At 56.1% G+C, this 14085-nt stretch overlaps 1 protein-coding gene across 2 annotated transcripts; it reads right to left on the bottom strand.

The window, feature by feature from the left end:
• Window positions 1–427: 427 nt before the first annotated feature.
• On the bottom strand, window positions 428–13305 carry LOC101879904 (ectonucleoside triphosphate diphosphohydrolase 8-like). 2 transcript variants are annotated; one of them, XM_005141859.3, is made up of 10 exons: window positions 13253–13305; window positions 8147–8283; window positions 7129–7246; window positions 6456–6606; window positions 5181–5340; window positions 4237–4470; window positions 3107–3379; window positions 2566–2676; window positions 1745–1882; window positions 428–1579 (listed from the first exon to the last, which is right to left on the bottom strand). In XM_005141859.3, the coding sequence occupies exons 2-10, from the start codon at window positions 8267–8269 to the stop codon at window positions 1397–1399; spliced, it is 1491 nt and encodes a 496-aa protein (XP_005141916.2). In that variant the 5' UTR covers window positions 8270–8283; window positions 13253–13305; the 3' UTR covers window positions 428–1396. The 2 variants fall into 2 exon arrangements, with proteins under 2 accessions (XP_005141916.2, XP_030898438.2); XM_031042578.2 differs by having other exon boundaries at window positions 6456–6645; window positions 13258–13304.
• Between the last annotated feature and the right edge of the window lie 780 nt (window positions 13306–14085).

Here is a 14085-nt window from a genome sequence, read left to right as displayed (position 1 = left end):
TCTCCTGCACAAGATTCCTCTCCAGTCCTGCTGCAGCCCATGCCTGTGCCCAGCAGACATCCCACCCTCCCTTTCACAGAGTCACAGAATGGTTTGAGTTGGAAAGAGCTTCAAGATCATCTGGTTCCAACCCCTGCCATGGGCAGGGACCAGCACATGGGTGATTTGGGAATGCTACTGGAACACGTTAGCGCTCCCTTACAGTTCTGGGGAGTCCCACTGGCAGCCAGGGGCTGGGTGAGGTGAGACACCCCGGCTCTCAGCAGGAAAATGCTTGCCCTGGTGCCCTGCTGGCTTCTCTTCAGCATCTGCCAGATACCGCAGGGGCTTCAAGGGCATCTCCAGTAGAACTGAGCAATGGTGACTGTCCCGAGTCCCTGTTGTCATCACCAGCCCTGACCTGGGAGATGGAAACCAGAAAGTCACAGCTGTACAGGAGCAAAGCAACAACATTTACCCATCACTGCCTTTCACATGATTTATTTGGATGTCTGAGGCACCAACAGTCAGCTCCTCAGTGCTGAGAGGCACAGAACCACTGAATCATTTGCAGGCAGATAAAAATCGAGCAGACCCCCAAGGCAAAGGCAGGGGTGCAGCTGTGGGCAGGATCCAGCTCAGCCACATGGGCACAGTCAGGGCAGGACTAGGAGCCTGACCCCGTGGGGTCCAGCCTGATGGTGGGACAGTGTTTGCAGGTGATGGGATATATGAATGTCCCACTACCCAGACAGTGGGACAGAGTTTTTCTCCAGGAAGATATTCAGAAACATAGATCCCTTTATCCCAGAAGAAAGGGAAGATGAGATAAGACAGACCCTCGGGGAGGCATGGACCATGTTTCTGACTTTGGATGCTCAATCTTGCTTCTGTCTCCAAGACCATCAGGTAAGCCCACACAATTCACCCTCTGGAGAGAAAGATGTGGTACTGCAGAGCATGCCACTCACAGGCACCTGCTGGGCTGTTGGTGACCATAACCAGACCGAGCATTGCACCAAGCACTCAGTCACAAGTGGCATTGCAGCCACGCACTATCAGTCTGGCACTCAGGGAGCTCCTCCATGGCCAGGCCGGTTCTCCATGGCCCCACAGGCCAGCTGGTGGGATGGAGGCCACATCTGTAACGGGCATAGCAAAACAAGGAAGCAGATGGGCACGGCTGAGGTTTCTGTGGTGCATAGGCAGAGCTCCAATGGAAACCTCTCATAGTGCCTGTGTGGTGGGGCCAGTCCCATGGGACACTGTACCTCAGTTCTTCGGTGCTGTAGAGGTGCTCAGCATCACTGAACCAGCCCCAGGCTGCCAGCCCTGGGGGCAGAAGCAAGGGTGATGCAGCACTGATGGTTTTCCAGCCCCGATGCACGTCTACAGGCTCTGAAATGCGGCCAGGTTCCTACACCCACAGGAGCAGGAACAGGGCAGCGAGCCCCAGGACAAGGGTGAGGATGATGAAGGTAATAGCTGCAGCCCACAAGGAAGGAACGTGCCCCTTCACCCACACCGGAGCCTCGGCCGGGATCATGTTGGTGAGGTTGAGCATGTACCCCAGCGTCCAGCCCACGTCGGCGCTCCCTGCCTGGCCAGGGAGAGGGGACACGAGTTACCCTGAAGAAAAGCCACAGCAGCGACACTGGCTGCAGCCCAGGGTGGCCTCCTGGAGCATAGCTCTCGCAGCACCTGACATGGGAAGCTGGCTCTTTTCCTCCTCTGCTCCTGCCCACAGGCTGCATTTGCTGCCTACCTTCATCTGGAAGATGATGTTGCTCCAGCTGGTCTCATTGAACTTGTAGGCATCGAGGAGGAGGGTGAGGATGTAGTTGGCGTTGGTGCAGTATTTAGGCAGGCGCTGAGGGTTCTCTTCAGGGTAGCTGGCAGAGAGCTGGGGTGGGGACATGTTTGGAGGGGGGAAGTTACTTGCAGGCAATTTTCATGCAGGGACAATGCCCTGACAAGGGCTGTGTGAGGGGCAATGGCACTGCAGCCACCAGCATCTGGAAAAAGGCTCTGGACCAGGCAGGTATTTGGGACCTGCTCCACACAGGGCAACTCCTTTGAAGAGGATTTACACTGTACACAGGAACAGAGAGGCATTCTGGAGCTCCTCCTGCCCCACATTCTGCCATCTCAGCCTCCTTGTGAAGGGGCTCCTGCTCGCTGCCCCATGGTGATCTTAGCACAGCTCTTGGCCTTATCCATCCTCATTTGAATTGCCTCCAGAGCGGTGCCAGCAGCTGGGTCTCCTCTCACCATCCTCCAGTGCTATAGACCCACCTCCATCCCCAGCTCTTGTGCTGGAGGGGAGATTCTGCTGCCTTCACCTGCCTTGGCTGCCCCTTTCCCAACTAATGTTCCTTGCTCATATAATTATGAGCAGGGAAGGTCCCCATGGGGAGTGCAGGACAGTCCTGGCTCTCACACCTTGCTCAGGGATGGCTCCACTGTGTCAGGCACAGTCAGCAATCAGGGACCTTTGCCACGGAGGGGTCTCTGCTCCTCTTCCCCCACCCCAGGGCCCCTTTGCTTGTGAAGCTTCCACACTGCCTCCCACCATGAGGAACATACATCTTCCCAGCTTCTTCTGCAGAAGCGTCTGATGGTCTCCCTGACGGTGGCCAGCGTCTGCCCTTCGGTCAGGTTGAGGAACTTGAAGTTATAGTAGAAGGCAGAGAAGGCCTGAAAGGCAAGAGGCAGAAACAGTGTTGAGCTACAGTGGAGATCAACACCAGGCAGCTGCAGTTTGTTTTAACCCGGTATAGCCCCAGGGCATCACTGTCCGTGTGTCAGCAGAGGTGATGGGCCAGGATGCAGATGCCTGCTGGCTACAGCATCACATCCAGCACCTTGTCTAGAGGCTGCTGGCTAAGCTGGGCTTTATTACTGAAAACATGGGATTTGGCTTCTCATCGGTTTCATTAACATGGTCCCATTTAGAGACTTGGCTGGAGAACAAGGTAGCAGCAATCTCTGGTGTGCCCTGGGGCAGGGATAACTCGGGAGCTTTTTGTCCCCATTCTGCTGTGGGGAGGTGACAATGCCATAGGGCACGCAGGGACACCACAGCACATGCTCTGCCATGGAGGTGGGAGGACAGGATTTGCCTTACAATGAACTTCCCTCTGACCAGCGGCTGGTAGATGCCATCAAAGGTGCAGTCCTGCCTTTGGCCACACGCGGAGAAGTTGAAGAGCTTCTTGATGGCAGCCAGGCACCCGCTGGCATCGCCCCTGCCCTCCAGGGTGATGTTCCTGTCGCCAGGACCCAGGCGTGGGTCACTCTGGTTTGTGCAGGGGCTGGTGCGGAAGGAAGACAGTGACACGGTTTCATTGTAGTCTGTTGGGTAGCAGGGGTGATGGACTCGTGCGCTGGGGGACGACTCCTGGGAACAGCAAAACCGCAAGCTCCAGCCTCCTCCAAACCCTGCTGGCAGCAGCTCCAGCACAGGAGTCCCCCAGTGCTCCACCAAGCACCATTCCCACTGGGAAAAACTTCTCCCCTGTATTTGAATCATAGAATCCCAGGTTCCCAGCCTGGTTTGTGTTGGAAGGGACCTTAAAGCTCCTCCATTTCCAACCCCTGCCATGGGCAGGGACCCCTTCCACTGGAGCAGCTTGCTCCAAGCCCCTGTGTCCAACCTGGCCTTGAACACTGCCAGGGATGGGGCAGCCACAGCTTCTCTGGGCACCCTGTGCCAGCGCCTCAGCACCCTCACAGGAATGAGCTTCTGCCTAAGAGCTCAGCTCAGTCTCCCCTCTGGCAGGTTCAAGCCATTCCCCTTGGCCTGTCCCTACAGGCCCTTGTCCCAAGCCCCTCTCCAGCTTTCCTGCAGCCCCTTTAGGCACTGGAGCTGCTCTCAGGTCTCCCCTTCAGGAGCCTCTTCTCCAGTCCAGCTCTCTCAGCCTGTCTTCACAGGACATAGGTTGGAAACCCAAATGTTCCAGCTTGTGCCTCTTGGCCTTTTAGTTTTCCCCTCTGAGAAGAGCCTGGTCCTGCCTTTTGTACACCCTGTGTGAGGCAGCTGTGTACAGCCAGTTCCCTCCTGAGCTGCCCCTTCTGACACTTCCCACACTCCCCTCCATGTCTGCCTACCTGTGCTCCCACAGGAGTCTCTACCTACTCTCAGTCCCTGCTGATGTGTCTATGGAAGAGCTTTGTCTGTTCTTATTTTATGTATTAACAAGCCTGTTACTGGTATCATGAGACCAGAGTCCAATTCCCCCCCAGTTCCCCTCTCACCGCAATCAATTCCTTTGCCAGTCGCTTCAGCATCTCGTTCTGGCCATAGCAGAGGTAGCTGTGTGTGTAGATGCTGTAGTCATATCCATACAGTGTGAACTTGGAGCCTTCCTTCCAGTTCACCACTGAACCTTCGGGCATAAAGCTGATTTGGGTGGATGCTCCTCCAAGATCCAGTGCCCCAAAAATGTTGGCTGCCTCTGGACGAACCCACATGTGTGCTTTGGGCGAGTACTGCCAAGGTGAGACAGGAGAGGAAGAGAAGCACAAGGCTGGTCTTACTTGTCCTGAGAACAATTCTAATCCCATCGAGGACAACAGGGTTTTGTTACTAAATTCAATGGGTATTCAACTTAATTCTTTCCGTATGGGAGGCCTCCCCTGCCCAACCTGCCCAGCCATTTGTCAGAGCCAGGAACAGCAGAGGTTCAGCTGTCTGAGAGTCAAGATGTGCCCCCAAGCTGTGGGCTCACACAGCTCTGAGTCACCACCCCCATTTCAAAGTGCTGGTGGGGACCAGGCTTGGAGGGGCTGCCCTTCCTAAGGGTCAAGGACAGAATTCCTCCAGCAGCCTGCACAGGAGCTCCCGGCTGCAGCAGTGATGGGCAGAGAGCAGCACCACAGAGCTTTGGATCAAGTCTCCCAGTGCCACATGGAGAGAGCCCTTCCCAGGGCAGTGAGATAGAGCCTATCAGGAGTCAATGGTGCCAGCCAGGCTGCATTGCCGACCTCACTGTTCCAGGAGACCCTGTGTCCACACTGTGTGTAGATGTGCCCTTAGCAGAGCCAGCCCCGTTCCCGATTTCTCCCTCCACAGGATAACTGGCTGCTTCCCCATGATCATTCCCAGCAGCCACTGACCTTTGTCTCTGTGCAAAGTGAGCTTAAAAATCAGGAAAACCAAAAATCAGCAAAGATGCAGCGGGGTTTGAGCCTTCTCCCACCTTAGTGAAGGAGTCCAGCAGGTAGTTGACAGTGATCCAGCCATAAGCCGCCTCCTCCTCTCCTGTAAGGATTCGAGCCCCTTTGAAAGCTACTGGGTATTCTTGCATGGTTTTAGCGACTTCAGCCAGGACTTGCTCTGCTGCTGAGCTGTTCTGTTCCCTAGAAAGGGCCCAGAGGTCAGGACACATACCCACCTGCACCAGTACTACAAAGGAAGCACCAGGAACCAGGCTGGTTTTTCCCCAGTTCCACATACTCCAGTTTTCTGCAACAAGCAGCTGTGTGAAATGATGTTTCCTGCTACACGAACTTGTCAAAGCTGCTTGTACATGCCAGCTGTCTACATGAGGCATCACTAACCCAGGAGCAACATCAATCTCTTCCCTCCAGTGCAGCTTGGTCTAGTTTGCAAAGCCACCTTCCCCTACACAAGCATCTTCATAGTGCTGGAGGTGGGAAGAACTTGTGCCCAGTTTGAATATCCCCCCACTGACTGCTCCAAAGGGCTGGTTGCTGAGCTGGGCCTGGTTTCAAACCTCTGAGTGGGGGAGATGTGTTGGGGCTGCTGGCATGAGCTCACTCACTGAAGAGAGGAACCTTCAGGCTATGACCCAGCTCCTTCCCAGGGAAGGGCTCTCATTGCTAGGGCACAGAAATAGCGTAACATATCTGCAACTGTAAAACCAGGGATCATGAAATGAAGGCTGACATTTGAAGAAAGCTAATATGGGCTGGTGAAAGGTAATGGGAGATACTTCAGCACCTCATTGCCTCCTACATCTGCTCAACTCCCCCACCAGTGCCATCCTTCTGGGCAGATCATAGAACCATAGAATGGTTTGTGTCAGAAGGGACCTTAAAGCTCCTCCAGCTCCAACCCCTGCCACAGGCAGGGACACCTTCCACTGGAGCAGCTTGCTCCAAGTCCCTGTGTCCAACCTGGCCTTGAACACTGCCAGGTATGGGGCAGCCACAGCTTCTCTGGGCACCCTGTGCCAGCGCCTCAGCACCCTCACAGGGAACAGCTTCTGCCTAAGAGCTCATCTCAGTCTCCCCTCGGGCAGGTTCAAGCCATTCCCCTTGGTCTGTCCCTGCAGGCCCTTGTCCCAAGCCCCTCTCCAGCTTTCCTGCAGCCCCTTTAGGCACTGGAGCTGCTCTCAGGTCTCCCCTTCAGGAGCCTTCTCTTGTCCAGGCTGCCCCAGCCCAGCTCTCTCAGGCAGAGGCTGCTTTCAGCTCGGTTCCTGCTCTGCCACCCTTGAACCCCAGAGCAATACCTCAGTAGCCTCATTCCTGCTGTGGCTCCAAGATAAGCTGGGACCTCCCTCTGTTTTGTAGCAGGAACAAGCTTCAGGGCTTTATCCAGACACTCCCTTATGGAATCACCGGCTTTCGGGGGATCACTGGCATAGCTTGATATACCTTGTCCTGGAAGAGAGTCAGGCTGGGACAGGCTGATGGGAATGGCTGGGGACAGGGATGTGAGAGAAAGAGGGTACAGGGCACTGAGATCTGTCACCTCTTAGCAACAAAGGGTGCTTCTGCAGGGTGCCCTGGTCCCCCAGGACCTGACTGACCCATTTCCCTCCTGTGGCTTCCCCACCTCTCCCGTGCTTTCAGCAGTGTCCCCAGCTGTAGAGGTGGGACCTTCCCCAGCCAGGACAGCAGCTTGGGCAGTCCCGGGTGCGGGAATGAAAACCCAGAGCAACACAAAGGTCCATCAGTTCCACCAAGTGTGTAGCACTGCATGGTTCTGAGGGCCCTCTAACCACACGTGAAGTCAGTGGGGAGTCAGGGACCACTCTGCCTGCAGCCAGGGCTCCTCCCTTTGCCAGCTCGATGGACAGAGCTGCCCAGCATGGGCTGGCCAGCAAGGGGAAGGGCCAGGTCATCCCACCCACCACAGCAACATGCAGGGCAGCACGGAGCCCATGGCAGGGGGATACTGACCATGGACATCACAGGACAAGGTCTGGCTGACCACACCGGTGTTGTTCTCCTTGTCTGAATCCCACTTGTAGACAAACAGAGAGGTGTGGGATGAGCCTGCATCAAACACCATCCCATACTGGAAGGGAAAACCCAGACATCGCATTGGCAGGAGGAGCAGCAGCCTGTCCCAGCCTCACCATGACCCTGCCAGGGTGGTGGGGCCAGAAGATGCCCCAAACCCATCTCTCTCAGGCTCAGCTATCTGCAGCATGGCAGAGCTGAGCTGTGGCAGCACCTTGCCTCAGCATGGGCATTTCTCACAGCAATGGAGAAATTCCCCTCTCCTGAGGCCTGTGCAGCACTGTGAGCTCACACTGACATTTCTGAGCTGTTTCCTCATGCCTTATTTATTTTCTTTCTTGGTTACAAGCCCTTTGTGCCTAAACCAGCCCCACCTTGGGGCCAGCACCCCCCCCCCCCCCCCCATCCCCAGTGCTCTCTGCTACCTGTACGGCTGCACCCAGCCTGGGCAGGGACAGGCAGCACCACAGCAGCCCCAGCCCAGGAGCACCCAACTGCACACCTCTCCCACATCAAGCCCTCCACCTCACCCTAAAACTGTGCAACCCTCTTCCAGCAGCCAGGGAGGGATGCCAAGCTGCAGGGGATGCTCGTGCTATGGGTTAGGGCAGGCTGGTGGGAGCTGGCAGGCACAAGCGCCATCAGGAGGCGTTGTGCCATGGGAGGGCAGAGGGAGCAGTGCAAGGCTTTGCCCTACACATCTGCCCCAAGGTAATCCCCTCAAACCATGTCCAGCACATAGCATGGTGGCCAGTTTCAGAGCAGGCACCCCTTCTGACTTGGAGGTGTCCAGGCTGTATTTACTCTGCATCTTGAGATGGGAAGAAAACACCCACCCAGCTACTACCAACCCCCCTTCACAACCAAACCAAAGACCATGTAGATAAGGTGTTGTCTCTGAGCACCTGCCCAAGGGTCTCTGCAGTGACACTCGGGGAGCTCCTTTTTGGCTCACCTTGACAGTGGGTGGCAGGGCAACATCTTCAATGTTCACCAGGCTGAGAACAAGGGCAATGATGGAGAGTGCGACCAGTGCCCCAACAATGGCATTGGTGAAGTGCTTCTTGTTCTTGAACATTGTGGTGAAGGCTCCTGCAAACCCAACACAGGAGAGAGGTGGTTGGACACAGCCAGCTGGGAACACCAGCAGTCAGTGGGAGCTGCAAGGAGAGCAGCTCAGAAAGCTGATCCCAGGCTGAGCCTACATCAAGCTGTGCAACTCAGAGATCCTGGTGGATGATCAGATCTTTCCCTGGGAAAAGCAAAACTGGGATAAACCAGGTGGGATGGAGGATCAGGGGTTGGCTGCCCAGCAGCCTGGCACAGCCCTGATGAGATCCCTCAGTCCCCCAGGTCCTGCACCTGCTCCTGCTCAGCTCACCATTACCTGGAAGGACGAGGTCCAGGAGTAGGGAATGAAGTAGTGCCCCTGACAGGAGACCACAAGAAACCACAACCCTCTCAGCGTGAGGTGTTGCAGAAGGCGAAGTGATTTTACCTGACAAGGTGCACCTAGGGTCAGCTCACCTGCAGCACTGCCAGACCCTGCTCCAGGAGCCCATAGGCACTTGGATCCCTCAGAGCTGGCTTTGAGTCCTTGCTGTGCCTCTGGGCTCCTCCACTGCCGGCAGCAAACCCGCCCTGGTCTTGCCTTGATGTCCTCGGAAAGTGGATACTGCTGGAAAATCTCTTCCCCGTTACTTTGTCCTCATCAGCCTCAGTCAAGACTCTTTTGACTATGAATTCTCTTGTTTGTCTCAGGTGTATTTTCAACTCACTTTGGCATCTTCCTGACACCTTCTCCTCAGCCAATTAGTTCCTCCTCCTCATTTAAATGAAATCACACATAGGAGCCCTGCAGCAATTAGTACACACCTCTCCTCTTAACCCTTGTCTCGCTGCTTCTTTGTGCCTTTACACTCACACATTTCTGTTCTCTTGTTATCCAGTCTTAATATTTCCATTACGGTCTCTACGAGGTCTGTAGGAGGTAACAGTGATATTTCCAGTACCCAGTGCCCTGAAAACACACACACAGTGGTAGGTGCCTTGATAATAAGTTTTGTTACAAAGGAAGTAGGAAGGAATTAGAAGGAAAATCTCATCAGAGGAGGAGGATGCCCCTGCCGGGGGTCTCAGCAGCTCCTGCTGAGCTTCGCCAGGGGAGGCCAAGACACTGTCATGGCCCAGCTGGGACTGTGCTCACCCTTCCCCTTGTGCGACTCAGCTCCAGGCTGCTCCTGGTTGGGGATCCCTGCAGACATGGGGACACTGAGGAGAGCTGAGGGATGGGGAGGACTCAGGTCCCTGCAGCCCCAGCTCTGCCCGCAGCCTCCCATCACTCTGGGCATGTGCTTGGGCTCATGGTGCAGGTTGGGAATCACAGCCCAGTCAGAGCCCTGGCACCTCACCCGGGCTGGGCAGGGCTGGTGGACACAGGACCTGCTCTCTGGGGGACACAGGGAAGCTGCGGATTCAGCTCCCTGATAAGAGCCTGCCAGGGCTATCACAGGAGCCACCTCAATGGAAGGATTCAGTTCCCACCTGCCTGATCACAGCTGAGTCAAATGCCACTGTACCAGAAACGTGTGTGACCCCCACTGCATGTGACCTTCCCGGAGCACCTTGCCCTGTGGCCAGAGGGATGGTGGATTCTGAGGCCCCCTGTGTGCACAGAAAGCACCACGCTGTGAATTCGGGGGGCAGCAGTCCCTGGGTGCAGCCTCATGTCCCATCTATCTGCAGCCTGCACCAAGCTGGGTGCTTGTGCCATACCCTGCTGCTGGGGTGGCTGCCTGGAGCCCAGAGATGCCACTGCTCCTGTATCCCACCTCCACAAAACACTTCACCTTGGAACTCATGTGGCTTTATGGAAAGGGGCTGAATGTGAGTCCGCTACCTTCCCAGGTCTGCCAATCCCGCTCTGGCTGCACTGTGGCTGGTCCAGGGATGTTCTGAGCCAGGGGGACTCATTCCCATGCAGGACAGAGGCACTCATCAGCCCCAGCCCCCAACGACACACAGCACTGCGCAGTGACTGTGTGCAGCCAGAGCCGACCAAACCCCCCAGCTCCTGCCTCTAAACCCAGGCTGAGCAACTCTGTTTTACTTGTCCTGGTCCTTCCGTAGCAAAGAAATAGTTCAGAGGTTACATGATAACATCTTAACTGCCTCTGGGCAGAAGGGCAGGTAATGATTTCCCAGGAGGAAGCTGGGACTCCATTGCAAGCAGTGGGGCTGCCTGACCCACTGCTTCTGTCCCTGTCCCCAGGGGTTTGGGTCTCTTTGCCAGGCTCAGCCCTTTGGCAACCCTGCTGCCACCAGCACGGGGCAAGCCCTGCCAGGAGGGCAGGCCCGTGTGAGCACAAGGGCAGGGAAGGACAGAGCTGGCTGGGACTCAGCTGACACCATGCCATGGCATGTGGCAGGCTCTCATGGTCTGCCAAAAGAAGGGAAGGGTGGAATGGTCTGAATCCAGCCTGGGGCTTGTCCCAGGAGGGGCTGGGGTGCAGCTGAGGCCAGGCACCCAACGCAAGCTTTACAATGCTTCTGGGTCCACCACTACAGCTCCTGAGAGCAATGGGCCCCTCATGACTGCTGTGAGTAGGACAATGCACGCAGGCACGTGGGGATGTGTGCCACTGAGGCACATATGGTCTCACCTACAGTCTGTGGCCCTGACTCAGGGATGTGGTCCATTGAGGAACTGTGTTCACTCCAAGGAGGCTGTGGAGCAGCCCTGGTGTCCTGGAGCTGCCGGGAGCCCTCAGCCACTCATCTTCATAGAATAATGGAATGATGGGATGGTTTGGGTTGGAAGGGACCTCAAAGCTCATCCAGCTCCAACCCCTGCCACAGGCAGGGACACCTTCCACTGGAGCAGCTTGCTCCAAGCCCCTGTGTCCAACCTGGCCTTGAACACTGCCAGGGATGGGGCAGCCGCAACTTCTCTGGGCACCCTGTGCCAGTGCCTCATTCTTTTGACTGCAGGTGGACTATGGAGAAGTGGTAGAGTACACACACACCCGTGTTTGGTCTGCTTTTGTCTGTGGCCCTTTAAGTGATTCTTTGAGACCAAGAAGGAAGTTGCCAGGCTGGTGTGGACACTCAGCAGGGCTCGAGCCCAGCCAATACCGCCAGTCACTGAGATGCTGGTGTTTGTGAAATGAGATCACCTCCATTGCTACCATCTTCCCTGTGTCTCCTGAGGGGGAAACACCCTGACTCAGGACCAAAGGAGAGTTTCTCATTTCCCCACCATTCAATTTCTGCACCATGAGGTCACCCCAGCTCCGGCAGTGGGAGGTGTGGGCAGGGCTCTGTGCAGGTCCCTTGTCTCTGGATGAGCTCCATCCCTCACTCCTGGACGCTGTTCCCCTTCCAGACCCACTCTGGGTCTTGCTGTGACTGGTTGCAGTAGGGACCAGCTTTATCCCACCCTTCCATTCTAGCAAGATTGGTGGAGCTGGGGCCATTTAAAGCTGCCTTTGGGATCCCCACACTTGCTGTCCCAGCTGGCAAATAGCACATCAGCCCCTTCCTCCTCCCTCCTGCCTTTCTTAGTATGCACCATTATTAAACATGCCCTAATTGCCCCTGTATGAGACTTGGTGCCACATCTCAGCTGTGGGTGATCTGGGTCAGGGACATGTGCCTGGAGCCAGCCCCTGTGCTGGCCATGGACCCCTCAACGCGTTCTCTTCCCTGTGCACAGCTACCACAGAGCAGGTGCTGGTGGGGGTTCCATCTCCCATGGCACTTGATGGGGCTCAGCACAACGCTGTATCCTCATGTGATCCTGGGATTAATGATATCAATGGAAGTATCAGTATTTCAGTACTGACAGTGGAGCTGGCTGAACCCTGCAGGAACAGGCACCAGCTCCCTCCTGGGAGCAGGATGTGCTGCCCAGCGCTGTGGTGATGGGCTCGATGTGGATGTGCTGGGATGGAGGGCCATGGTGGAGGCCCCATGAGGTGAAGGCTGTTGGATGCTCTGCCACTCTTAGCATCTAACTCTAAAGTCTCAGCAAAGCTTCTGAGAAGCTGTTCTGGGGAATTCACCTTTGCTGCAGCCCCCCTTCCTTCAGCCTTTCCTCTTTGCTCCCCCACCACCCTGGCTGCTTTCCTCTGGGCTTTAAGCACTTGCTCCACACTTCATATCTTTCCAAAGGTGGTGACTCAAACTAGATCTGTGCTTTCAACTGCTGATGAAATCCCCACGGTCACTGCATCTCTGCTCCACCCCAAGGATGCTGTAAAAGACAACAAAGCTAAAGCAAAACAAATTCTGGGGTCACTGAGGTCAGCCACTATCAGGATGTCGTTTAATTCCCAATCCTGACACCTACGTGTTCTCTTTGTCTTCCACAAATGATAAACCCCACTGATCCTTTCTGATCTTAGTGCTTTGCTCTTGAGTCCACAACCCCCCGGCAGATATTCCACCACCCTGGCTTCCTTCCATGCCGCTCCCCAGTGTGTCTGCAGGGCAACCTCTGGGCTGGGAGCGAGCCAGGGCTCTCCCCTCTCAGAGAGCTGCAGTTGGGTGTGTGAGAGGCCCAGCTGGCAGCAACAAAAACAAACCCAGAGGTGAGATGTTTATCTTTGCCAGAGCCTATTCCAGAGTCTGTTGGCCCAGGTGTATTCTACTGTGTAACAGAGTCTGTTGGCCAAAGGCTTGAGGAGCCTCCCTCCCCATGCCAGGGAACAGTGGTCTGCACCAGGCAGAGGACAGGGTCAGGGTTGATCCCTTCAAGCTGTGTCCACAGGATTTCACCAAGGGGGATGCTCCCAGCAGTTTTGTGTGGCCACATCTCCCCAGCCACCGGCTGCCGGACCAGAACTGCACCCTGCGGGGGGGTGAGGACACAGATGTCTTGTTGCAGGACCTGCGTGCCCTGGGCACGGCGGGTGACTCCTCTGCATGAGGAGCAAGTCCCAGGGTAGGATATGGCTGGTGCCGACTGCCAAGCAACCCCCACCACCCCGGCCATGCAGCCCCCCAAGTGCCACAGTTCAGTGATGTGTCCCCCTGCATCCCCAACCCCCTGGGAGCTCACCTGACCTCAGAGGAGCAGAGCTGGGACCTGCCGGCCACTGGCTCTTCCCCACAGCAGCTCCAGAATGCTGGAAAAGCCACTTGCAAGTGGGTGGATGTGGCCCCTTCCCTTTGTCACACCCCGAACCTGGTGACACACTGCTTGCAAGGTTGGGGCTGCTGGTCCTGGGCCCCGTTCCGTGCCAAGCGAGGCTGAAGCATGTGCTCATCTGTTTGATCTGGGTTTTCCTGGGTTTGCCCCTCTCTGGTGGTTTGGGAGCTGTGGGAGAGTCCAAAGGCACGGAGCAGTCCCCAGGGCAACTCCATGAGTGTCCCCTCCTGACTCAGAGGTTTTGCTGCTTTTCCTGCTCCTCTCCATCTTCACCAACCACCCTCTGTGGTTCTGGTTCTTTACACCCATCAGCAGATGCTGGTTGCTCCCCCAGCATGACACCAGCCTTGCCCTCAGCCCCACTGCCCCTTACCCGAGCCCTCTCCCTCCCCAGACCCACAACAGTGACTGCAGCATCCATGGCCTGTGCATTAGGAGCCACTGGGCATGTTGTGGGCACAACCATGGCACAGGAACATGGAGAGTGGGGCTGGGCTCACACTGGAGTGAGGTGGAAGTGGACAAGGAGCAGAAGCTGTGCTCCTCCCAGGTGATGTGTCCTTGCTTTGCTGTAGCTTGGCCCGTGTCAGCAGATGGCTGGTTCCAAGCGGACAGACCAGAGGAACATCCAGAACATTACAGCTGCACCTTGGTGACACTGAGGCTGGGAAAACCACATCACAAGCTGAAGCAGGAGCAGAGGAGCTCCTGTGAGGAAGGTGCCAACACTCAAGGCCTGGCAC

Source organism: Melopsittacus undulatus, chromosome 11, assembly GCF_012275295.1.
Source record: "Melopsittacus undulatus isolate bMelUnd1 chromosome 11, bMelUnd1.mat.Z, whole genome shotgun sequence".
Taxonomy (NCBI): domain Eukaryota; kingdom Metazoa; phylum Chordata; class Aves; order Psittaciformes; family Psittaculidae; genus Melopsittacus; species Melopsittacus undulatus.
This window is presented reverse-complemented; position numbering and strand designations above follow the sequence as displayed.

Bases quoted from the DNA above. Each gene is read 5' to 3' on its own strand.
- LOC101879904 (XM_031042578.2), bottom strand. From the start codon at position 8,269: ATGTTCAAGAACAAGAAGCACTTCACCAATGCCATTGTTGGGGCACTG. The intron at 5,341-6,455 runs GTATTGCTCTGG...GGCCCTTTCTAG, and splicing joins GCAGGAATGAGGCTACTGAG to GGAACAGAACAGCTCAGCAG. The intron at 4,471-5,180 runs GTGGGAGAAGGC...TCACCTTGGCAG, and splicing joins TGCTGGACTCCTTCACTAAG to TACTCGCCCAAAGCACACAT.